The 25,567-nt window shown below is 26.6% G+C and overlaps 4 protein-coding genes and 1 non-coding gene across 7 annotated transcripts; 4 read left to right on the top strand and 1 right to left on the bottom strand.

Annotated features, from left to right (window-relative positions):
• The first annotated feature begins 3,372 nt into the window (after positions 1 to 3,372).
• Positions 3,373 to 7,577, top strand: LOC122502663 (glucose dehydrogenase [FAD, quinone]-like). Of its 2 annotated transcripts, none has more exons than XM_043612824.1 (5): positions 3,373 to 3,518; positions 4,476 to 4,717; positions 5,035 to 5,196; positions 5,310 to 5,462; positions 5,549 to 7,577. In XM_043612824.1, the coding sequence occupies exons 2-5, from the start codon at positions 4,484 to 4,486 to the stop codon at positions 6,812 to 6,814; spliced, it is 1,815 nt and encodes a 604-aa protein (XP_043468759.1). In that variant the 5' UTR covers positions 3,373 to 3,518; positions 4,476 to 4,483; the 3' UTR covers positions 6,815 to 7,577. The 2 variants fall into 2 exon arrangements, with proteins under 2 accessions (XP_043468759.1, XP_043468758.1); XM_043612823.1 differs by having other exon boundaries at positions 3,373 to 3,525; positions 5,549 to 7,576.
• A 171-nt stretch (positions 7,578 to 7,748) lies between these two features.
• Positions 7,749 to 10,876, top strand: LOC122502664 (glucose dehydrogenase [FAD, quinone]-like). Its single transcript, XM_043612825.1, has 4 exons — positions 7,749 to 8,170; positions 8,347 to 8,505; positions 8,580 to 8,732; positions 8,829 to 10,876. Exons 1-4 carry the CDS (start codon positions 7,937 to 7,939, stop codon positions 10,077 to 10,079), a joined length of 1,797 nt encoding a protein of 598 aa, XP_043468760.1. The 5' UTR covers positions 7,749 to 7,936; the 3' UTR covers positions 10,080 to 10,876.
• Positions 10,877 to 12,898: 2,022 nt separating this feature from the next.
• LOC122502693 lies at positions 12,899 to 14,182 on the top strand. Its single transcript, XM_043612858.1, has 3 exons — positions 12,899 to 13,109; positions 13,352 to 13,461; positions 13,625 to 14,182. Exons 2-3 carry the CDS (start codon positions 13,366 to 13,368, stop codon positions 14,072 to 14,074), a joined length of 546 nt encoding a protein of 181 aa, XP_043468793.1. The 5' UTR covers positions 12,899 to 13,109; positions 13,352 to 13,365; the 3' UTR covers positions 14,075 to 14,182.
• A 2,248-nt stretch (positions 14,183 to 16,430) lies between these two features.
• On the top strand, positions 16,431 to 24,373 carry LOC122502661 (NADH-cytochrome b5 reductase 3). 2 transcript variants are annotated; one of them, XM_043612820.1, is made up of 4 exons: positions 16,431 to 16,725; positions 19,451 to 19,783; positions 20,026 to 20,214; positions 23,341 to 24,373. In XM_043612820.1, exons 1-4 carry the CDS (start codon positions 16,708 to 16,710, stop codon positions 23,722 to 23,724), a joined length of 924 nt encoding a protein of 307 aa, XP_043468755.1. In that variant the 5' UTR covers positions 16,431 to 16,707; the 3' UTR covers positions 23,725 to 24,373. The 2 variants fall into 2 exon arrangements, with proteins under 2 accessions (XP_043468755.1, XP_043468754.1); XM_043612819.1 differs by lacking the exon at positions 16,431 to 16,725 and adding an exon at positions 17,607 to 17,903.
• Positions 20,364 to 20,580, bottom strand: LOC122502712. The gene has a single exon (XR_006301657.1). It is a non-coding gene; the product is annotated as a small nucleolar RNA U3 (small nucleolar RNA).
• Positions 24,374 to 25,567: the final 1,194 nt, after the last annotated feature.

Here is a 25,567-nt window from a genome sequence, read left to right as displayed (position 1 = left end):
TTTAAAAAAAAAAGATTGATTTTAAACTGATTAGATTTATTTCTTATATAATTTGACAATACTTTTTTATAACTGTAATCATTATTGTTTTTATATTTTTAAGAATTATAATTGTTATCAATTACAATTCTTCATTTTATGACTTGACAGATGAGGTTATTTTTTCATGTTTATTGATTTTAAAGATTTATTAATTAATAATCAAATTTGTCCTCGTCAATTTAGTATATTGGCGGAAATATTTAAAAGACAGTTAATAATTACTTGACAGTTAAGGTTACTTAAAATATTATCTTAATATTGATTTCAAAAATTTATTACTAAAAATAATCAAATTCATCCACCATCATTTAGTATTTCGGTAGTAATATCAGTAAGACTGCGAATAATTTTGTTACTTGACAAGTGAGGTTATGTACACAATTTTTTTACAATTAATTATTCCTTAAAATTTTATTACTAATAATAACAATATTCAAATTTATCTGTGTATTGTCCGGCAATTGATCGGAAAAATACACTGACAATGAAATATTGGAATGCAAATTCAATTGGTGATAAACTTGCAATAGATAACATATTTCTAAATATTTTTGTATCAGAAAGACAGTTTCGTTGAAAGTTCTATGAAAAGTGTTCGCACTTAACATTGCCTTGGGATATAAATTTTTTCTTTTCAACATCAATTCTCCCTAAACCATGTCGAGTGAGAATTTTGAATTCTTTTTGTCTCACCGCTCGTTTTCAACTATTTCCATTAACTGTCAATTTACCATCTTGTTCCTTCTGACTACGAAATATGTCGAGGGCTATTTAGTATTTCGGTAGAAATATCAAATAGACTGCGAATTATTTTATTACTTGACAATGAGGTTAAATTATATATTTTTTAATTATTAATTCTAAAAAATGTATTACTAATAATCAAATTCATCTATGCCTATTTAGTATTTCAGTAGAAATATCTAATAGATAGCGGATTATTTTATTACTTGACAATAAGGTTAAATATAACAAATTTTAATGATTGATTCGAAAAAAATTTGTTACTAATAATCAAATTCATCTACGCCTATTTAGTATTTCGGTAGAAATATCTAAAAGATTGCAAATTATTTTATTACTTGACAATAAGGTTAATCGATAATTTTTTTTTATTATTGATTCTAAAAAAATTATTACTAATAATAACCAAATTTTTCTAATATTTAGGTAGAAATATCTAATAGTTAGCGGATTATTTTATTATTTGACAGTTTGAGGTTATAACTACTTTTTTTAACTAATTATTTATTTTAAAAGGCTAATTAATTAATCAAATATAATTTCACGAAATTACTAACTGTTTAGATATCCGAATTATTTTATTACTTGACAGTTTGAGGTTATATAACTTGTTTATGTTGATTTAAAAGTTACATTAACAAAAAATTAAGTCCACTTAAACTTAGTGTTAGGCTAGAAATGCCTAATATTCCAGGAGTAGGAAAAATGAGTTAGGAAAGAAACATATAAATAAACCATTTTAAGTTTATAATCAACAAATTATTATTTCATCATAATATTAAGAAACTTATTTTCATTTTAATTGTTAATCAATATAATTATCCTGTTCTATTTCGATTTTTTAAGAAATATCAGTAATGACTTAAAATGTTGCTATGAGGAAGAATTAGTTAGGAAAGAAACACATTAATAAAAATTTTTTTAATTTTAATCTATAACTCATTATAAATTCATTATAATTCATCATAATTATTATAAATATGTAATAATTTAATATTTAATTATTAATTTAATTAATTAATCCTTCATTTAATTTGAATTAAGTACATAGTTGTACTTCAAAGACGATCTTAAGATACTTTGTGGCGTTTGATATCCATTCCAAGTAAAGAAATTTTTCTTTAATTTGAAATATTTTACTGATTATTTAATTCTAAGCAAATATTTGCGTTTCACTATTTTTAACTTTCATCCAAGTCAAAGCAGACAATGCTTGTAAAAGGTTTTATAAGACCCTTACTTTTTGCAACATTAAAAATAATGTTGACTTTAATTATCTTAATAACACTAGCTCAGATTTCTAAAAAAAAAAACCTTTTTACACTTGATTAATTATATACTCATTTTTAACTCCAATTCACTTTATTCATTTTTTTCACTTACAATTAATAATACAAAAATTATTTATCAATATAAATTATTCACTTTTCAAAACGATGGAAATTAATTCATTTAAAAAAATTATAGTTCATCAATGTCTAATATAATTAATTAGCACTAGCTCAGAATTTCACCTTAGAAAACCCTTTTTTATTATTTCTAATGTTAATTTTTTAACTTTTTATATTTTCATAATTATGTACTCATATTTTGTGTAATTTAATTTCATAATTCGCAGGATTGTTAATATTCTTTTTCAAAGCTTTTATATTTGTATCAAGCAAATTTAGTTGCATTTAAAATGCAATTATAACTAAAGGATGAAATTAACTTAAAAATTTTTTTAAATGTCTGAAATTTTTTTAGTTAATTGTTCTTTTAATTTCTATATAGTTTTTTTAAATTTTTATCCTACACTCATTCATAAAAACATTTTTTTTTAATTTTTTAAAATTTTATTTTTTTCTCAAATTTTTGTGCAAAACATTGGTTCCTAGCATTAAGAGATATTGAAATAAAAATTTCTGAAAAGAAGTGGTACATTCAAAAATGTAATAAATAATATTCTGAAAAGTAAGAAATTTTGTAAGTCAATAAAGAATGAAAGTAAAAATTAAATTAACTTACGCTGATTGTGGTGTTCGATTGTTAGTAATGTTAACAATAGTTTTTCTACTACTAGATCTACGAAAATGTATAACTGTTAACTTCTGTATCATATCTTCTGTAATTACTATGTAAAATTCTACTTCGTTGTACCTCATTTGTTAATTCTGCAATAAAATTTTATGAAAAAACTGAATTTATTCTTTTTTCTGTTTTCAACAAACCTTTAATATCTACATTAAAAGCATTAGCGGAAGTATATTTTGTTTACATTGAAAATTTAATTTGTTTTAGAAGAATAAATGTCATAAGAAAGCAAAAACTAAAAAAATAATTTTAACAATTTTAATCACAGGAGATACTTTATAAGATTAATTACTTCCAATTGTAACAATTCAGATTTTATATAAATAAAAATAATTTGTCAAATTAACGATTCATAAAAAATTATTTTTTAAAATTTATTATTAATTTTTTTTAATGAATAATGACTTTGGTAATTATTATTTCTTTATTCTTTTTTAATAATTGAAGTATATTTCTTAAATTTACCGCTTCAAAAGCTACATTCAATGAAATATGAAATTGGGTTGGCAAACCTGAGTATTCGTTTGAGCCTCTTATAAAAAAAATTACATCACATTTCCTGGGAATCCCTAAACTATAAACTAAAACAGTTGGACGAAATACGCCTTCATTGTGAGAAAGAAGTTTGTGCTTTAGACAGTTTTTCGCTGCAGAGAAAGGTAAAAGGTATGGTAAAATATATTTAATATAAAATCTGATAACCAATAGTCCCACATTCGATTCAATATATTTTTGTCTTAGATTTAAGTCTTGATATACATTTAAACATTAACGAAATTTTTAATCATTTATTTATTAATTTTTATAAATGCATGTTTTTATAAGTGATCTATTTTTATAATAAAACTAGTAATTCTATATATTTTATTCTACATATAAAACAAAATTCAACATTTTATGTTTAAGTAGTAAAAAAATAAATTTTGGAACAATTTAATAATTTCAAAAAAGAACAGTAATAAATAATGGATAAAGATTAAAGAATCAGAAAAATTAATTCAAAAGCATGTAAACTATTGGTAATCACAGTAAAAGTATTTAATGACCTTCATCTCTTAGACATCTAAAATTAGAAAATAGAGACGTGTCATATGCATCTTTTTAAACGGAGAGCGGAAATTAAAATATCCTATTTTCTATACTGATTTATTTATGCTACTCTTGAATTTTAAATGACAGCATTATTTTGAGTTTTAAAAAATTATTAAACTAATGAATCTGAAATTAAATGTAAACTATTTTAATTAGCAATTTTTCTACCTTTTTATTTTTATGTCAATAAATGAATAAAAAATGTTAATTAATTTTTTTAAAATTTAAAATTTAGGGACGCATGGTTATTCCCCAAATGCGTCATTTTTCCGAACTGCACTTTTTCGAATTGTTATTATTACGAAATGTCATTTTTGCGAAATGTCATTTATACGAATTGTCATTTTTGAGAAAATATATTTTATTATTAGAATAAAATATGCAGAATGGCAGTTATTTATATTCCGTCATATGAGTTATAAGAAGTGATAAACATTGTTATAAACTATTTCTTTTAATTACTGTATTGTATGATATTTCAACACACTTAACTAACTAATGTTTTAAATTAATTGTTCTTTCAGAAAATATAATGTTCACCCATGCCGGAAATATTTGTTCTCAAAATTTGACAGAATCATCCTGTCAAACAGGTGTTCATTTTTGCGCACTTTTGTCAATGATTTTATCATTGTACAAAAGTACCAACTATAAAAAAGAAAATAATAATGAACTTAACAATACGGATTATGATTTTATAATAGTTGGAGGAGGAACAGCAGGATCTGTTTTAGCAAGTAGACTTTCTGAAATACGTGACTGGAATGTAAGTATAAAAATTTCTTTTGACAATTATTTTAGTCACCATTTGTTTCTTTAATTTAAACACCTAATATTATCCTATCTTTTCCAATTAAACAAGAATAAGGTTATCAACCTTTTGGTTGAATAAATATCCAAGTAGAGGGGGAATCCACTACCTTTACAATTATTTTTGTTCGTAGGTCACGTTAGGGGTCTTCCATAAACCACGTGGTTTATGGAAGACCCCTTACAGTTAAAGTTTAAATTAACATTTTTTAAAACTAAATATAGCAATAATCTGCACTAGAATTGAATTAAAAAATTATTTAAATATTCCAGATTTTATTACTAGAAGCTGGTTTGGAAGAACCGCAAATTACCGAAGTTCCCGCCTTCAGTTCTGCCTTATGGGGTAGTAACTTGGATTGGAACTATGTATCCCAACCGGAAGATAAAGCATGTGGATCAAGAGGAGGACGTTGTCTATTATCTCTTGGAAAGGTAAATTTTAATAGAATCTTTGTTGGAATATGCACAGAAGAATAATTTTAAATCATTTCGAATCGTATTTTAATTTTAAAATTGAATAAATATTTTATTTGTAATTATATCAGGTGCTGGGTGGTTCTAGTGCCATTAATATGATGAAATATGTCAGAGGACATAAAACAGATTATGATTCATGGGAAGAGTTGGGAAACACTGCTTGGGGTTATAAAGATGTACTCCATTATTTTAAGAAATCGGAAAATAACACAAACAACAAGGTAGAGAAAACATTTTTTTTAATAGTTGAAATTTAATTCAATTTAATTTTTTGAATAGTTCTTTTTAATCCATTCTATTCTTACAGACAACGAATTCACAGTATCATAATTCCGGAGGTTATTTAACTGTTGAAAATAGTCCCTATTTGGATGCAAATATTCAGTCAGTTTTTCAAGCCCTTATGGAAATGAATTTCACAAACGTTGATGTCAACGGCGAGGAACAATTAGGAGCAACAATTTTGCAGACTACGACAAAAGGTGGAATTCGACAAAGTACAAATACTGCTTTTCTAAAACCAATAAGATTAACGAGAAAGAATTTAAAAATATTAACAAACGTTCACGTAGTAAAACTTATAATTGACGAAAATAAGAATATAACGGGAGTTATATATAAAGACAATGAGGGGAAATTAAATAGAGTTTTTTCTAAAAAAGAAACTATACTGTCGGCTGGAGTATTTAATACACCAAAGATTTTATTGCTTTCTGGAATAGGAGAAAAAGAGGAATTAGAAAAACATCAAATTGATGTAATTGTTGATTTGCCAGGTGTTGGGAAAAATTTACAAGATCACGTCAGACTTAATGCTTTATATTTCCAATTACCAGGGGAATTATCGAGGGAAAAATCCTTAATGAATAAGAAAGAAGATTTAGCTAGGTATTTTAATGAGCGTCAAGGACCCTTAACATCTATAGGTTTGAATTTGGTTTGTGCCTTTGCGCAAACTAAATACGAAAAAAGATTAAAAGTGCCGGATGTAAAATTTGTATTTTCTGGAACACTTACCGAGCGTTTATTCAATGAATCAATTTGTAAATCGCCGCAAATATTAACCTATTACGATGCTTTTAGTTTAAATATAGAACTCCAAGCTCCAGAAAGTAGAGGCTTTTTACAACTAAATAGTACAGATCCAGTTTGGGGGGCTCCCGAAATTAATTTAAATTATTTTAATAATTCTAAAGATCTAGACCTTCTAATGGAGGCAATTAGGATAGGTATGAAAATTAATACAACAAAAATAGTTGAGAGTCGTAAATTTCAATTATTTCAACGTCCCGGTTGTGAAGAATGGAATTTTAACACATACGATTATTGGATGTGTTATATAAAAAAATATGCCGATGCAGGATACCATTTTGTAGGTACTTGTAAAATGGGTCCTAAAAATGATTCGAATGCGGTTGTTGATCCTAGATTGCGGGTCTACGGAGTCGAAAGATTAAGAGTAGTAGACGCTTCAATTATGCCCATAATCCCAAGGGGAAATACAAATGCCCCAACAATTATGATAGCCGAAAAGGCTGCCGATATGATAAAGGAAGATTGGATGAGTAAGTAAACATATGTTTACAACTTTTTATAGGTTTTTTTTACCATATGTTCCGAACCTTTTTGAGAAAACCTCAATTCTTAAAAATGATAGCATAAATCCATTCCTTGCAAAAATAATAACATGAACCTTAATTTTGTTAAAGGCAAGGATAAAAATGTAAAATCTAAAAATACCAATACTGTTTATAAAATTGTGAGAATTGCTCTTTTGATTGGAACAATTCTATAATATTAGATAGAGAAACCAACTACAAAAAACGTTTGATATAAGAAATGATCCACATTAATTTACAAGAAAAACCCGATTAATAAAAAGGAAGATGTACAAAATCTTAAAAATTGCTATAATCAATATAACTATTTGTAACTAATTTTCATGTTTTCTAAGAATGTATTTTGATTTAATTATATTTTTTAAAAAATAAACTGTAGTTTCTGTGGAGGGCATCCGAAGAAATTTTTGTTCTTTTATTTACATATTTACTGACTCGGAATGATCGTTAAATTCAATGCTTTATCAAATAATTAAAACAACCGAGTGATAAAATCAAATATTTTTTATAACTGCGAATAACAGAAAAAATATTCCATTTTGTATTTTAAACTACGTAAAGTATTAGAATTAAGTCAGGGCCATTTTCATCTACAGATACCTGCACCGACATTTATCGACTAGTTTTTATCAGAACTCTGGATCTGTACTGTAAATTTGATGTAATCAAAATCACATGTCAATTAATATTAATAAATGCTGTAATCTCATTCTCCAAGGGTACATACAGAAATAAATTTATTTTATTGAATAATAATCCTAGTTATTTAATTTTAAAGTTATAAAATTAAAAAAGAAAATTATTCAGTGTAATTAAGGTCAAAGAATGCGTCACCAAAATCACGGTAATAGTGAACAAGGAAAATTTGTTTGCACATAAATATTTCATTTTATTTACTTTTTCGTTAGAGAACAGAAATGTTTTCCTATCATACACTTTAAATGCAGAATCTTATCGTCTTTATTTTCCTGTTAGGATTCTATTAATCGTCTTTAAGTCGAACAAGAAGCATATTCAGCACTGTACCTTGAAATCTTTTTTATCCAGTTTGCAAAATTACTACCAATCATAAAAAAATGTGTTGGATTCCTGAAAAATTATCAGATCAATGTTTTAATAATACTGTAAGTTCTGTTTGTCAACCATCGACATTTTTGTTTTTGAAACTTATTTACGATCTTTTTGGCTCATCAACATGTAAAGCGAAACCAAGAAAGAATATTGCTAAAGAGTACGACTTCATAATTATTGGAGGTGGTTCTGCGGGATGTGTTCTCGCAAATCGACTAAGTGAAATAAAAGATTGGAATGTACGTAAATGTTAATAAATATTTTTGTTCAAGTGTTGCCATTGTTGAAAAAAAAACTTTAAAAATATTCTTAAAGTGATGTAAATAGTTAGTAATTTCAGAAAATGGATTGTTTAGAAGTACATAAGGTACATATGTTTATAAAATTTTGATTAGGTTCTGTTCTATTGATTTAGGTTCTATTACTAGAGGCAGGTGTGGAAGAACCAATGGTAACTGACGTACCAGCTTTTGCCAATATACTTCAACGTACAAACATTGATTGGGATTTTAAAGCACAGGAAGAAAATACATCATGTTTGTTAAACAGAGGCTGCACATGGTCGTATGGAAAGGTCGAAATAATTTAAATGCTCTATTACAAAAAACAATTTCGAAATTCAAAAGACAGAATTCTTTCAAAATTTAGGTATTAGGGGGGTCTAGTTCAATCAGTGGAATGCTGTACGTAAGAGGAAATCGAATTGATTATGACGCTTGGGCGAATTTAGGTAACATCGGTTGGAGTTATGAAGATGTACTGCATTATTTCAAGAAATCAGAAGACAATAGAGATGAGACGGTATTTTTAAAATTCAATACCTTCCCTTTCCTAAAATCTAGCATATTTGAATATTCTAAATTTAAACCGAGAAATACAGCATAAATATTATTCCAGATAGTGTACAATAATCATCATTATCACAGTACAGGAGGATATCAGTCAGTGGAAAAATTATCATACCAGGATCAGCATACAAAAAATCTAATGGAAGCCAGCAAACAAATGGGTTACAGAGTATTGGATGTGAATGGAGAACAACAATTAGGAGCAATGGTTCTTCAGGCTACATCCAATGGAGGAAGACGTCAAAGTTCAAATAAAGCTTTTATTGAACCGATTAGAACAAAGCGAGCTAATTTAGTTATAGAAACCGAGGCGTACGTTACACGAATACTAATTGATCGAAAGACGAAAAAAGCCTATGGTGTTGAGTATACATCACCAGGAAGCAATATGAAAAAAATGGTGAAAGCGCGAAAGGAAATCATTTTATCAGCAGGAGCTATAAAGTCACCTCAGTTATTGATGGTTTCTGGTATAGGTCCAACTGCAGAACTTAAAAAACACAACATTGAAGTCATTTATAATTCGGCAGTGGGGAGAAATCTCCAGGATCATGTGACATTCACGGGAATCTACATCCTTCTAAATCATACAGACAGGACATTAGAGCAGAAGAAAGAAGACTTACGCACATTTCTAAAAAATCAAAAGGGACCCTTGTCGTCAATAGGTCCTCAAATAATATCAATTTTTGGTCGAACGATTTTTGAAAAACAAAATGCACCTGACATTCAATTTCTTTTTATAGGAACAAAGATTAAGGATCTAGATCTAAGTCCAATAATGAGTTACTATGACTCTATTCTCTTTTATCCGACATTATTGACTCCTAAGAGTAGAGGGACTATAAAACTTAATGAAACAGATCCTGTATGGGGTTCACCTGTTATTCATCCAGGATATCTTACGAATAAGGAAGACACTGACCGACTATTAAAGGCCATAAGAATGTGTCTTCAATTCTTTGGGACTAAGAGTTTCATGGACAATAACTATCGATTGTACGATACTCCCCAATCGCCTTGTGATAATTTAAGATTGAATAGTGATGAATATTGGATTTGTTTGTTAAGAGCGAAAACAGTGCCTGGTTCTCATGCAGCTGGTTCTTGTAAAATGGGACCAAAAAATGATCCTGAAGCTGTCGTGGATTCGAGATTACGAGTGTATGGGGTCAAAAGATTACGAGTTGTCGATGCATCTATTATGCCTATTATACCTCGTGGAAATACTCATGCCCCTACTGTTATGATTGCTGAAAAAGCTAGTGATTTAATAAAAGACGATTGGTATTTCAGATAATAGGTTTTGAAAAATTGGGGAAAAGTTCAACCTTACAATATTTTTAAACTATTTTTGCAAAACTGTCACAACAAAAACTACTTATGCAAACCTTAATTATAGACCTATAGCTAATAGTAACTGTGCTAAAATGTTTGAATTCTGTGACACACCAACTTTTAATTCTGCTTTTTTTGTTTTCGAATTTCAAGATAGCTGCATCGAAAGATTAACAATAACTAATTTAACTAATTTATTTACGAGCAAAAATAAAGTATATACGGATTTAGAAAGAAAGGATATAAAAAGAGGGACATAAAAAGGGTTACAGAAATTACATAATTTTTTGCAGTACTTTTATAATTTATTTATAAAATAATAAATTAAAAAATAGAAAATATTTTACAGTGCAGTGATTTAAATATAAATTTAATGGTATTTCTTCAATTAAAACTTCCATTTACCTTGGATTCCAATGTAAGGATCCATACTGTGTCCGGGATACTTGATGCCACCACCAGTGACGCTAAATTGACGACTCTCTCGATCACTCACTGGTTTCTGCCCTGGATTTGCTTCTCTCTTGAAACGCCATTGTCCTTGGACTCCAACGGTAGGCTCCCAGTTACGCCCTGGGTACCTGACGCCACCACCAGTGGCACTGAAGTGACCGTGTTTGTTTTCGAATACTTTGTGTTTACCCACATAGCACAATAGTATGAGGTAAGGTTATGTTGAATACTAATCGTAAGGCACATAAGGTTACACGATATTGCTGTGGTAGACCTAAGGTGAACTAAAAACTTCCGCCATGGAGGTGAGGTTACATGTTAGGGTGTGGTGACTATATATGATAAGGCCATGGTAACCTTACACGTTAAGGTTGAGGTAACGTTACATGTTAAGGTTGAGGTAAGGTTACATGTTAAGGTTGAGGTAACGTTACATGTTAAGGTTGAGGTAAGGTTACATGTCAAGGCTGAGGTAAGGTAATTATTAAGTTGTAAGGTTGAGGTAAGGTTAAGGTAAGGTTGTGATAAGTTTACCAGTTATGGAAAATATTGAAAAAATAATTAATAAATAAATATTCAATTAAAATGTTAAGTTTGTTGCTCTTCTCTATTTTGGAAACCTGACATGAAGCAGAAAATTTTGAAAACAAATTTGGGGGGACTGGGATTCGAACCCGGGATCGGCGCGCATAAACCTATCATTCTAACTAACTGAGCTAAGTAGAGAACTGGCAGAAGGAAAATTAATGTTGCCTTTAAGGTGAACCAAGAAGATGATTAACTCCTTAAAGGCAACATTAATTTTCCTTCTGCCAGTTCTCTACTTAGCTCAGTTAGTTAGAATGATAGGTTTATGCGCGCCGATCCCGGGTTCGAATCCCAGTCCCCCCAAATTTGTTTTCAAAATTTTCTGCTTCATGTCAGGTTTCCAAAATAGAGAAGAGCAACACACTTAACATTTTAATTGAATATTTATTTATTAATTATTTTTTCAATATTTTCTATAACTGGTAAACTTATCACAACCTTACCTCAACCTTACAACTTAATAATTACCTTACCTCAGCCTTGACATGTAACCTTACCTCAACCTTAACATGTAACGTTACCTCAACCTTAACATGTAACCTTACATCAACCTTAACATGTAACGTTACCTCAACCTTAACGTGTAAGGTTACCATGGCCTTATCATATATAGTCACCACACCCTAACATGTAACCTTACCTCCATGGCGGAAGTTTTTAGTTCACCTCAGGTCTACCACAGCAATATCGTGTAACCTTATGAGCCTTACGATTAGTACTCAACATAACCTTACCTCATACTATTGTGCTATGTGGGTATAGTCAACATTGTAAGTTGGACGACGCTCTGGACCACTCAATGGTTTCTGGAATCCAAAACTGGCGGATCCTTGAGGATTCGCTTCCCTTGCATAGCGATGTGGTTTAGGTGGTGGTGGACGATTCTGTAATGAAAAAAAGTTATTTTAATAAAATCTCTGAACATTCTACTCAATATATTATTAGCTCTATTCTCTAGGTTGTCTCTATTATTTGTAGTTACTTATTTGTATGATGCTTTAGATTGATATATTTCATTAACCAAAGAGTAATTATTACAACTTACAATTAAGACTGGTGGTCGCTCTCGCCTTGGTAGCCCTGCAAGGGTTAATGAAAGACTAGTCGCTACAAGAGCAAATAGAAATATTAACTTCACCATTTTCTTTTCACAGTATTAGAAAATTATATTTTTGGAAAGTGTAATGTTCCTTTCACGGTTACCACGAGTTTGATCATTTTAGTTACTGTTCAAGTATTTATATACAAATTTTTATGAAACAAAAACGTATGCAAATTGTTTTTGGGGATCCACTTAAGTTTCCTTACGTCCAGGGATTCACTCATATCAAATGTAATCCGAATGAATTTGCAAACGGAAATTATGGGAATTACCAGAAATTTACGCGTATATATCGCAAGTTGTTATCTCATTACCACGCTTATTTAACTTTTTATTTTTATTTATGATTTTATGCCAGTAGCAAAATGTATAGTTTTTATTATATAAATCAACAGAAAAGATAGAGTCAATGCTATTTTCTTTATTAACGATATTTTTATCTGCATATATAGTAGACTTCTTTGTCTTTGTAGTATACATATATATCATATTATTAATTTATGATTTGTTTATCTTGTGCTTTTCCTCTTGCAACTTATAATGAATGTTTTGCTGTTTGCACAATTGTGTGTATAAACATTATCACTAATAAGAAGAAAGAGTAATAAAATGTGTTACATAATTTTTAATATTATTTCTGTGTGGTGTTTTCAGCTGATGCTTTTGAATTCAATTAGTTCATTCACATTACTATATTTTGAAACGAGTAAATCCCTGGATGAAGGAAATTAAGTGATTCCCCACAGAAGAAATTGCAGACATTTTTTTTTATTAATTTTCGTATATAAATTGTTGGACAAAATTAAAATGATCACAATTGAGGTAGCATTACAAGAAGCAATACAGTTGGTAATTACTTTTTATAATATTAAATACTACGCAAGTTAAACAAGTTCTTAAAACTAAATAGATATACTTAAAAATAATTATTAAAATAGTCAATATTATAATTAAATACCATAAACTTATTTTTGCAATAAAATTATAAATTACTTTCCTAGAGAAAAGTGTTTTCTATATTCTTCAACATAATTTATACACATTTGATAAAAAATAAGGTCAAATAATATTAAATATAATCTTATTTTCAGATACTGAAAAGAAAATGGCGAAATTAATTTTTCTACTAGCTGTTGTTGCAACGTGCCTTTCTTTAACCCTTGCAGGTTTACCAAGACGAGAACGACCACCAGTCTTAATTGTAAGTTGTAGTAATAACTACTCTTTGGTTAATGAATTATATCAATCTAAAGCATCATACAAATAAGTAACTACAAATAATAGAGACAACCTAGAGAATAGAGCTAATAATATATTGAGTAGAATGTTCAGAGATTTTATTAAAATACCTTTTTTCGTTACAGAATCGTCCACCACCACCTAAACCACATCGTTATGCAAGGGAAGCGAATCCTCAAGGATCCGCCAGTTTTGGATTCCAGAAACCATTGAGTGGTCCAGAACGTCGTCCAACTTACAATGTTGACTATAATCACAAAGTATTCGAAAACAAACACGGTCACTTCAGTGCCACTGGTGGAGGCGTCAGGTACCCAGGGCGTAACTGGGAGCCTACCGTTGGGGTCCAAGGACAATGGCGTTTCAGGAGAGAAGCCAATCCTCAAGGATCCGCCAGTTTTGGATTCCAGAAACCATTGAGTGGTCCAGAACGTCGTCCAACTTACAATGTTGACTATAATCACAAAGTATTCGAAAACAAACACGGTCACTTTAGCGCTACCGGCGGTGGCGTCAGGTACCCAGGGCGTAGCTGGGAACCTACAGTGGGAGTCCAAGGTCAATGGAGATTCTAATCACAATACTTAAAGATTCTATTTATTAATTCAATACATTGGAGACTGAAGAATATTTATGATTTTTTACATTTATCAGTTTATAAATAAATTTGCTAAAATATCAAATCAAAAGACTTTTTACTTTAAGGGGTTACCCCCACTTGTAGCGCAAAAAAATAAGCCTTTTTTATGAATTTTTTTAAAGAAAACTACAAAACCTTTTTAATCTATAACTATATCATCTTAAAGAACACATATTGAAGAACTTTTAGTAATTTTTTTGTTAAAAAATATTACATAGTTAAGTGTCAAACTGCCGTCAACAAAATAATATTTTTATTTATACGGTTTGCGGTGACCAACATTGCGGCGAAGTGAATCATCGGAATCAAAAAATGTGGATAAATTTAGTCAAATATGAGTATAAACTAGTCTTTAATCGAAGGATTTAAAAAAATATTTATTTTTCACAAAATGGCTGACAGTCTAAGTTAAAAGTTCGATTTTAACGAAAAAAAACGTCCGTTTTTTGGCTATAAAACGGACATTTTTTTTCGAAAAAGAAAATCGAACGATTAAAGACTACATTTTTATGTATTAAATAAGCCTGCAAAATTTCAAGAAGATCGGTTCATTAGTGTTTGAGTAATCTTGGTCACCGACTTCAGAAATGCCATTTCGAGAAAAGTTTCAATTTCAGTTTCCACGAAGAAAATAATTTTTTTGTAAAGTTACATAGAATCAACTCCGGTAAGTGGGAGTACGTAATAGTTTGGTTTCCAGAAGTAGGCTGAAAAGTCATGGTGGTAATTAAAAAAAAGATATTCATTTTATCGATGCATATATGTATATACAAATCAGTATATATCAGTCTCTTTCGTCTCTTTCAAAGCTCATATCTCAGTCAATTTTGTTGGAATTGACTTGAAATTTTCAGGACATACTTTCAGTTACTTATGCTTCAAAAAAATGCAATAAAAGAAAAATCGATTTTTTCAAAGTTGCAAGTGGGGGTAACCCCTTAACACTCTAATATTTATTGCACCTGCGATTTTGAATTAGGGTTAGTTTTTTTGAAATATACTTTTCGATCAATTCCAAAAGCTGTTATTGCAATTTCCTTTACAATTGGTGCCCGAAATGAATCTGTAAAAATTATTGTTTTAAACATGTAAAATAAAGTTTCTTTTAAACGTTTCTATTGAACTATCTTTCTACAAAGAAGGTATACTTACCTCTTGTTGGTAACAGTCGATTTCTATCACTGTTCAGAATTCTTACTGCTCAAAGTAACATTACAGAAAGCTTATATATGGCTAGCTTATTCTATTATGGATGGAACATTTCAAGCTTGCGCTGCATTATTACGTGATATCTGGAGATTTATATAACAATAGGAAGCAAAAGTAAAATTATTTTCAGTGACCTTTATGTTCCCTCTTGCTATAATTTTCTATAAGTATACTTTATTAAAAGCGACCTTTACGAATTAAGTTATTTTGTATCTTTTACATCTGTCATTGTAGATTCTTAATTAATAACTTGAAAACAATTAATTGCGTGATACACATTTTTGAACGAAATTAACCTATTCACGTAAAATAATTACAAATTTCTTCTTTTGTACAGCTGTAATAAGATGATACGTAATTATTAACATTAAAAAGTAATTAGCGAATATTAATGTTTACGAACAAACTTATTAGTAATCTTATATGATGCTCTCTGATGACTTTAAAATTTATATTCATGTACCGAGTGTTCTAAAAATTTTACAAGTACAATTACTACACATGTAAAATTTACTTACCTTATTTAGTTATTTTTCTATTTTCTTATTTTTATTCTTTGATTTTCAATATTTACACACTTACACTAAAGGATGTTTTTATATATCAATATATAGATTTTACATATGAGAGGGAAAGGAACAGAAAACGGAAAATTACAGAATATATTTCTATCCTTTTCTCTCCCACGTTCAAGTATAAGCAAAGTACTGTTGTTGGTACCTAAACTTTAATTTACAGTTTCATAATTAATATAATTATAATTATTATATAATTATAGAAACTATAATGACAATTATGCCAAAGTGTAATTAATAATAATTATAATTACTATAATTATTATAATTATAACAAATAATTAATATTAACAATAATTAAAATTAATATATAATTTATATAATTTCAATTATTATATTAATATACCTAAAATTTAAAAAATTATTATTCTTAAATTTTTACTCGATTTTCGTAATTTTACAATAAAATTAAAAGTATAATTAAATTGAAATTTTTTTTGTTATCACCCGACATATAATATTACAGGAGGGGAATTCATTCAATTCAAGTTTGCTCGCTCCAATACTTTTCACGCTGGAGAGATGTAAAGAAGATAAGGAGACTTATATTCATTTAGTAACAACAAAAATTATCCCACACGCTTTTAAAAGCGCCAACGTAGCCGTCCATATTATTTATTATCATCTCTTCTTTTTTAATTAAATAAATATTTTTATTTTTTAACTATTACATTTTTTATAATTGCCAGTGTATTTTGATTTTTATTTTTAATAAAAAAAAAACAAGTGATAAAGTGACAAAATAACAGGAAAATAAAGGAATATTTTAACGACAATTTTAAAGATGAATGCTAATATCGAGGTATGTCGACCTGTTTTTCTAAACAGTGAAAAAGTATATTATAAATTTTCCCTATCTTAAGAATTTTTATCTTTGAAAAAATTAACAAATTTTTATATTTTTTCAAATGAATTTAATTTTAAAAATAATTTTCTTTTTCATTTTATAATTTTTAGGTTAGAAATTGGTTTTATTTCTATCGTTTCTATCATTTCTATATTTTTATAGATTTATAACATGAATAGAGTGAAGGAAATTTTTTTCCTCTTGAATCATCGATATTAAATCGTCGATGTTAAATTTTTTGCCTCTATTTATTGACTGTTAATGCTTTTAATTAATCATTTATAGAAGGTCACAAAAGTTGAGTTTGCAAAGATAAACAAATTTGTCTGTTTTCTTATTTTACCGCTAGGAGAAGCAATTCCTTTATAGCCGCGAAATACGAAGAGGAAAAATTGGGAAAAATTGCAGAAGAAAAATTCTCTTTTATCATTTGGGATAATTTTTCCAAAATTAGAATATTGGAGAATATTTTTCTTTAAACGAAAAGAATAATACAATGGAAGGAGAACAAAATTTTGCAGTATTTCGATGATTTCGATATAAAAAATATTTTCGTAATTTTATTTTATCCTTCACGTACCTTAATTTTCAATTATAAAATTAATTTTCCTAGAATATATTTATTTATTGAGAAAAAATTGCCTTTTTTTTGCCTAATTTCGTCAAAAAAAAAAAAAAAAATTCTTTGGACCCTATTCGAAAGTTAAATACCGATTTAACTTTGTATCTCTTATTTTAAACAATGTGCGCCTAGAAATGGTTCTAATAATAAATTTTCTAGCCGTTCCTGGCTGATGCCGGGCGTCTGCTTTCTAATAGTCTCTGAGAGTTATATTATTAACATGGATGAAATTTTCTCACACGTTTCATTCATATCGACCAATGGAGTTTAATTTCATCACATTCGTCGTGTTTCACTTTCTTTTAATTTGAAATTTTTAGAAAAATAAAAATTCCCGAGTATTTATATATAATTGCTTTTAATTCGCGATCGATCTTGACCTTTGTCAACAAGGAAATTCTAACTAAGAGTGGGTGAAGGGGTGAGAGAGGGAGATATACAGAAAGTGTGACCGTGACCACGTGTAAAATTTTCGAGTTACTCTTTTTCAATGACAAGTTCAAGATCTTTGGTAATGTATTATACATTCCATGACCACATTGCTTTTCGTTATTTCATTCAACTTTTGTTTTCTTCGACAAATATAGGACTATTATTGCTAATCTTTCGTTTCTATCTCGCGCACAAATATTTGATTCTCATTCTTGGAATTCTAACCTCAAAATAGTTTCAAATTATATAGTTATAAATAACAAATTAAATGACAAATATCATAATGCTATTACTAATCATTTAACTAATTTTAATAGTGATTCCTCTCTACATTTTGTAAAATGGGATGATTTTCATATTTTAGATGTTAAACCAAATCTTAACAAACGATTAGTGTCAGAAATGTTTTTCATAAAAAAAGAAGGAGAGAATATAGTTTAAATAAAATGACCGACTTGGATAATTTTGATAAATCGTACGAAATGATTTTGAATTTTTTTTTTCCAGCAATTTAACGTAATAAATACTCATTGAGTTTCATTCTCTGTTCTTATTTAATTTATTGTTTTTGTTTTTCTCTGTTTAATAAATGTTCATTGTAATGATTAGATAGAGTTTGGAGGACTTTTTTTAAATTTTGACTATTTTTTCTTTTTATTATTATTTCGAAACGTTGGAGTAAATAAATATTTTATATTCATTGTCCGAATGTTTTCGTTTAATTTGCCTTAATTTTCAAATTGTTTCTGCTTTCTGCTTTTAAATACTGCATAATACTATTTTTATTTGAATAAGAAAAAAAAAATTAAAATCTATAATTCTCGAATGTTTTGAAAAAACTTTTCATGTTTTTTACGTTTCTTTTTAGTAGACCATTGTTTAGAAATCATTTTGAACAGAGAAACAAATTTATCATTTAATTTTTGTTATTTTACTATTGAACTGTAAAATTCACTGTAGTAACTAATTTTTTAATAGAATTCGCTGTCGAGTTACTGAAAAAAAATGTCAATTTTTTTTATAATAATTTATTCATTACAATAACCTAATAACCTTATATTCTGATGTTTATCTAACGCAAAATACATTTTATCTTATCACATAAAATATTTTACGATTTAATTATATATTTTTGCATATTTTACTAGAGGAAAGAATATTATAAATAATCTTTGAATACTTTAAAAATGAAAAAAATTTGTTTTTTACCAACTTATGTTAAACACGAATTTTAAATTTATTATACATAATAGGGTAAAAATTTTTTTTTGTTTTCAAATAAAATAAAAATATTAATACTCAGGTCCTGTAAAAAATGAAAAATTTATAAAAGAAATATAATTATTATGTAATAAAGAAAAATTTTAACACAACCATTTTTTAAATGCTAAATATTTTTATTTAATATTAATTATATTCATTTTATTTACTTATCTGAATGTATATTTTATTTTAATTAATTAATTTAAAATTTTAATCTCGATGCGAGAAATGAAAATTTAACCGAATAGGAAAATTAAATAGTATTAAGACAAATGATATTTTATTTAAATGACATAAAAAATATTTAGATACCTATTAATTGCGAGTTTTGAAGGTGGAAATTTTTATTGGAAATATTTTCAGATGTTACCAGTTTTGGCGGCGGCTGGTGCAGTTGTTATTATTGGAATAGGAGTAAAGCTCTACCTCTCATATATACCTGGTAAAAATAAAAAGGTGAAAATACTTTTAGAGGATCCTGTTGTTAAATACAGTCTTCCATTGATAAAAAAAGAAGTTATTAGCCATGACACGAGGAAATTTCGTTTTGGCCTTCCATCCGATGAACACGTTCTGGGACTTCCAATTGGTCAACATATACATTTAACAGCAAAAATTAACGACGAAGTTGTTATTCGTTCCTATACTCCCGTATCCAGTGATGATGATAAAGGATATGTTGATCTTGTCGTTAAAGTAATTCAATTTAATTATTTTTGAAAATTTCTAATAAAATTCTTAGCAACTTCATTATTATTTTCATAAATAATAAAATTCATCGCCTAGGTTTTCAAATTAATTTTTAATACAATTTTACAGGAATTGCTCGAAAAAATGTAATTATTCTTAAATATTTAATTTCAATTCCTCGAAAAAATGTTTTTTTTTTAAATTCTTTGGAAGAATTCAAAATTGAATATTTATTTTCTTTTTTAAAGGTCTACTTAAAAAATATTCATCCAAAATTCCCTCAAGGAGGAAAAATGTCTCAGTATTTGGAAAATTTATCCGTCTCGGATACTGTTGACTTTCGAGGACCATCTGGACGTCTTGTCTATAAAGGCGAAGGCACATTTTCGATTAAACTTTTAAGAAAGGAACCTCCTGTAGAATACAATGTTAAAAAGGTAAATAATTTCTTTGTAATTTATGAAAAAGCAAAGTTTTCAACTAAATTTAATTTACTTTAAAAGTAAGTAAAAATTTATTTTTAAAAGGAAAAGGTAAAATTTGGTTAGTTCTGATTTTAAATTTTGATTATAATAAATAATAGAAGACCACTCAGAACGCTCAAACTCCCATTACTATTTGCACAAACTGCAAATAGCGAACGATCCTCGAGTACTGGAAAAATCATAAGAATGATCTCGCCAGCAGCCTCTCACGCTCAGAGAGAAGAGCTACTGCTCATCATCGTGGCTGCATCGACTCCACTTTTGGGTAGAGAGGACGTGAAGATATACTACAGAAATGATCCTGTGAAGTATGATCTTGTCTTTTCGTCGTTTCGCCTCGACTTATATACTACTCAAAACGCGTCTCGCCTGCGAGAGAACTCACAAGAGGCCCTCTGTCGAGCGCCACTCCAACACCCTCCCCCCACCACTTTCCACGCGCCAAATTCAAATTCAGAGCAAATTAATTTTTAACTTGTTTAATTTAATTTTTCTTAAATATTTCAAAATTTATTCAATTTTAAAAGAGTTGCGTCTACAATTTTTATAAATAAATAAACTTAAAAGAATTTTAATTAGAAATTTTAGAAAATTTCAATTTTGAATGAATGAATTAAATAATAAAAATTTCACAGGAATTCTATATATTATTTACAAATTCTTTAAAATTTCTTCGCAATAATTCAATTCTTTTCAAAAATAATAAATTTTGTGACAAGAATTCAATTATTTACAAATTCTTTATTTAAATTTCTATTAGCAATAATTCAATTATTCTGCATAAGTAATAAATTCTTTACAAGAATTCAATTAATTTTCACAAATAATAAAATTCTTGTCAGAAATTCAAATTATTATATTATAAAAAAAAATTAAATGAAATTCTTCGCAAGAATTCAATTATTTCCAAAAAATAATACATTTTGTGACACAAATTCAATTAATTTTATAAATATTTTAATAAAATTCTGGACAAGAATTCAATTATTATATTAAAAATTTCAATTTCTTTGCAAGAATTCAATTATTTTTATAAATAACAACCTTTTTTTTACAGAGATCGAATTACTTTTATAAATAATAAATTTTCAGAATGGAATTTAATTAATTTTAAATATTTTGATAAAATCCATTAAAATAATTCAATTATTTTCATAAATAATAAAATTTATTCTTGACAGGAATTCAATTATTTAAAAGAATTTTTTTTTAAATTCTCCGTAGAAATTTAATTATATTCACAAATAATAAAATTACAGGCAAGAATTCAATTATTTTCAAGACATTTGTTAATAATATTTGACTTGAAATGTTTCAATTATTTTTAAAAATTCAGAGGAAGTTAATTATTTTTAAATATTTTAATAAAATTCTTGTGAGAAATTCAATTATTATTAAAAATTTTAATGAAATGCTTTGCAAGAATTATAATATTTTCATAAGTAATCAAATTCTTTGTAGGATTTTTTAAGTATTTTCATAAATAATAAAACTCTTGTCAGAAATTTAATTATTAATTAAAAATTTTAACGAAATGCTTTGCAAGAATTTAAATATTTTTCTAAATAATAAATTTTTAGTCAAGAATTCAATTAATTTTCAATATTCTCATAAAATTCTTAACAATTATTCAATTATTTTTATAAATTATCAAATTTTTAACAGAGATTCAATTATTTTCATAAATAATAAAAAAACTTTATATAGGTTTACAATTACTTTATAAATAATAAAACTCATCGCAGAATTTCAATTACTTTTTTAATACAAATTTTAATAGAATTTCTTGAAAAATGCAATTATTCTTCAAAAATTTAATTATTTTCAAAAATTTTAATAAAAATTCTTTGAATTTTGCAAAGAGTTTTATTAAAATTCATGAAAATAATTGAATTTTTCAATAAATTTAAAAAGAAATCCTGAAAATTGAATTTAGACAAGAATTTTGATTAAAATTCCTAAAAATAATTGAATTTTGTAATGAATTATTTAAAAATTCCTGAAAATTGGATTTAGACAAAAATTTTATTAAAATTCATGAAAACAATTGAATTTTGCAACGAATTTTAATAAAATTCCTGAAAATTGAATTTAGACAAAAATTTTATTAAAAGTTCCGAAAATAATTGAATTTTGCAATAAATTTTTTTAAAATTCCTAAAAAATGGAATTTAGACATAAATTTTTATCAAAATTTATGATAATAACTGAATTTTGCAACGAATTTTAATAAAAATTCTCTAAAATAATTAAATTTTGCAAATAAATTTATTAAGCAAATAAATAATTGAGTTTTTAAAAAATATTGAAAAAATAATCAAATTTTTGATGAATAATTTCTCAAAAATTCTAAAATAGTAAATTTTTAAAAATTTTAAATTACATTGTCAGAGAATTACTTTTTTCAAAACAATTTTAATATTTTCATTTTTTATCGAATTTACACTTGAAGATTATTCATTAAAATTTTTAAAAATTCAATTATTTCCAAAATTTTCAATAAAAATTCTATAATAGTTCATTTTCAAAAATTATAATAAAATACTTGAAAAAAAGGATTTATTTTCAATTATATTTTTACTAAATTTTAATTATTCAAAATCTTTTTAATCAGTATATTTCAAAAATTTAATTAGAAAAAATTTTCAAAAATTATTTTTGTAAGATTTATCTACAGCTATTTTTTATACTGCGGGTAAAAATAAAAAAAAATTGCAGCATTTTATATTAAAAATATGGTATTTTGTCGTAAAATTTGGAAGAAAAGTCGAAAATGTCGCAATTTTTTAATATAAATCGATAAAAGTCGCATTATTTGAAAATAGTCGAAAAAAGTCGAAAAAATCAATACCCGAGGACTGTAAATATAACAATTCGGAATACATTATTATATATGAAAGTTCCATGTATTTGTAAAAATTTATTGGTATTATTTTTTACCCTGTAAATTGACAAAAAATGAAAAAACACGATGAAAATGAAATGAACACGAATTATTGTTAATTAATTAATTAATAGAATTTCATAAAAGTGTTTAAAGAAAAAGAAAAAAAAATCTATATTAAATTGAATTTCCAGGTCGTCATGTTGGCCGGCGGTACAGGAATCACTCCAATGCTACAATTAATTCGTGCAATGATCAAGAATCCCAAGGATCAAACTCAAGCATCATTATTATTCGCCAATCAAACTGAGAAGGACATTCTTTTGCGCAAGGAACTCGAGGAAATTGCAAAAAAACAGTCGCAACGCTTTAAACTTTGGTTCACGCTCGATACAAGCAGCGAGGGTTGGAATTACAGTACGGGTCACATTAGCGCTGAAATGATATCCGAACACATGTTCCCAGCATCGTCGGACACCATTGTCCTCATGTGCGGACCACCACCAATGATCAATTACGCCTGCACGCCAAATCTCGATAAACTCGGTTACGATCCAAAATTACGCTTCGCCTACTAAAAATTTAGTCTCTTCAAATTTAATTTATAAATATTTTTAAAGAAAAAAAAAAGTTACCTTTTTGTATAGATAGAACCAAAAAAAAAGACCTCGATATAAAAGCATTTATTTCCATTGTGAAAGAATTTTTTCTTGCGAATAAAAAAAAAAATCCTATTTAAGGAAAATTTGGTGCTGCTTTGACAATTTTTTGTAAATTTCTTATTTTTTTTCGCATTAACATCGAAAATGATTTTTAAATCAAACGATTATCAATTTCTTTTTTTTGCATTGACGCCGTAACTGATTTTTAAAGTATCAATTATCAATTAAATTCGTTTTTATTTTTTTTCTTAAAACATAAAAATCGCGAATTTGTTTTTCTACCTTTTTTAATCATATTCATCGAAAAATAGCGAATGCGAATAATTGACGAATTTTAATACCTTCTTTTTCTATATATACATTTACTGTCGTCTCTTCGATTTCTTTTTTCACACTATGTAAGAACCACAGTATTGATATTAAAAAAAAAAAAAATTTTAGTATATTTTGTAAAATGTGCTGTGTTTTAGTAAAAAGTATAATAGACACATGGTTAAGGCATTTAATTATGTTAAACCTGTATTGAAAACTGTTATATGTGTATAAAAAGAAAGACAATAACGTTTATGGCGCAAATTTATTAAAAACCTGCAAATTTCTTTTCATTTAAAAATATTTATTTTATTATAAAAAAAAAAATTGTCGATTATATTTTTTTGTATATATTATGGTGATTGACAGTACGAACTAAAATATTCTTATCTAATAATATTTATTACTTATTTTGCTTTATTTATTTCTTATTTATTTGTTTAATATTTATTATATGTTTTTTACTAATTGCTTTATTATTTTTTTGAATCACTCGAAAAATGAATAGATACTCAAAAAAAATGTTCTATTACATTTATTTACGAATTTCTTTGTCACAATATTCGAAAACATTAAATCCATTTGTTTACATACCAATTTTACGAAATTTCGATTTATTCGGAAATTCTTCAATTAAACATAATTAGATATTAGAAAATAAAAAATTCAAAACTTTTTAAAAAAATATTCATTAAACTTTTTCAAACAAAATTAATTCTACAGAATTGTCAGTTAAAAATAAGAAAAATTCAAATTTTCCAAGATTTTAATTTGAAACATTTTCAAAATTCAATTATTAACTAAGCTTTTTTTTTAAATAAAAAATTTTTTTAAAAATTTTTTTTAAATTCATTTTTAAATTAATTCTTACTAGAAAATTCTATGCGAATTAAATTATTTAAATATAAAAATAAATAATTTATATTTAAATAATTGAATATTTTTTAAAAGTGAATTTCTTTTTAAATAATTGATTTTGTTGGAAAAATGTTATAAAATTTGTATTTTAAATCATTTAATTCCTGTGAAAATTTTATTGTTTTTTTTTCTTTTTATTTATTGTTTATGACAATAATTGAATTCCTGCGAAGAATTTTATTATATTTATGAGAATAATAATTCTTACAATTGTTTTCGTTGAATTTAATTTAAAGTTTATTGAAAAACTTTAAAAATTGATGAAAAATAAAAATTTTCAAATATTTTAATTTGAAACCATTTCAAAAATTCAATATTATTTCTCAATATTCACGCTATATTGCTTTCAATATTTAATTAATATATAAAATTATTTTAACTGAAATTCATTTTTAAATCGAAAATATTAGAAAATTCTACAAAAATTATAAATTACTTAAATACAAAAATAATTAATTGAAAAATTGAATGTTTCTTAAAATTGACTTCTCATAAAGAATTTTATCAACTAATTTTTAAATAATTGAAT

This window comes from Leptopilina heterotoma, unplaced genomic scaffold (assembly GCF_015476425.1).
Source record: "Leptopilina heterotoma isolate Lh14 unplaced genomic scaffold, ASM1547642v1 Lhet_235, whole genome shotgun sequence".
NCBI lineage: Eukaryota > Metazoa > Arthropoda > Insecta > Hymenoptera > Figitidae > Leptopilina > Leptopilina heterotoma.
Note: the sequence above shows the minus strand (reverse complement) of the source record. Positions and strands in the feature narration are given on the sequence as shown.

Coding starts and splice junctions, on each gene's coding strand:
- LOC122502663 (XM_043612824.1), top strand. CDS start 4,484: ATGTTCACCCATGCCGGAAATATTTGTTCTCAAAATTTGACAGAATCA. Junction 5,197..5,309: donor GTCTATTATCTCTTGGAAAG/GTAAATTTTAAT, acceptor TAATTATATCAG/GTGCTGGGTGGTTCTAGTGC. Junction 5,463..5,548: donor AAAATAACACAAACAACAAG/GTAGAGAAAACA, acceptor CTATTCTTACAG/ACAACGAATTCACAGTATCA.
- LOC122502664 (XM_043612825.1), top strand. CDS start 7,937: ATGTGTTGGATTCCTGAAAAATTATCAGATCAATGTTTTAATAATACT. Junction 8,171..8,346: donor GTGAAATAAAAGATTGGAAT/GTACGTAAATGT, acceptor CTATTGATTTAG/GTTCTATTACTAGAGGCAGG. Junction 8,506..8,579: donor GCACATGGTCGTATGGAAAG/GTCGAAATAATT, acceptor TTCAAAATTTAG/GTATTAGGGGGGTCTAGTTC.
- LOC122502693 (XM_043612858.1), top strand. CDS start 13,366: ATGGCGAAATTAATTTTTCTACTAGCTGTTGTTGCAACGTGCCTTTCT. Junction 13,462..13,624: donor AACGACCACCAGTCTTAATT/GTAAGTTGTAGT, acceptor TTTTCGTTACAG/AATCGTCCACCACCACCTAA.
- LOC122502661 (XM_043612819.1), top strand. CDS start 17,883: ATGACAAGTTCAAGATCTTTG. Junction 17,904..19,450: donor TGACAAGTTCAAGATCTTTG/GTAATGTATTAT, acceptor AAATATTTTCAG/ATGTTACCAGTTTTGGCGGC. Junction 20,215..23,340: donor TAGAATACAATGTTAAAAAG/GTAAATAATTTC, acceptor TTGAATTTCCAG/GTCGTCATGTTGGCCGGCGG.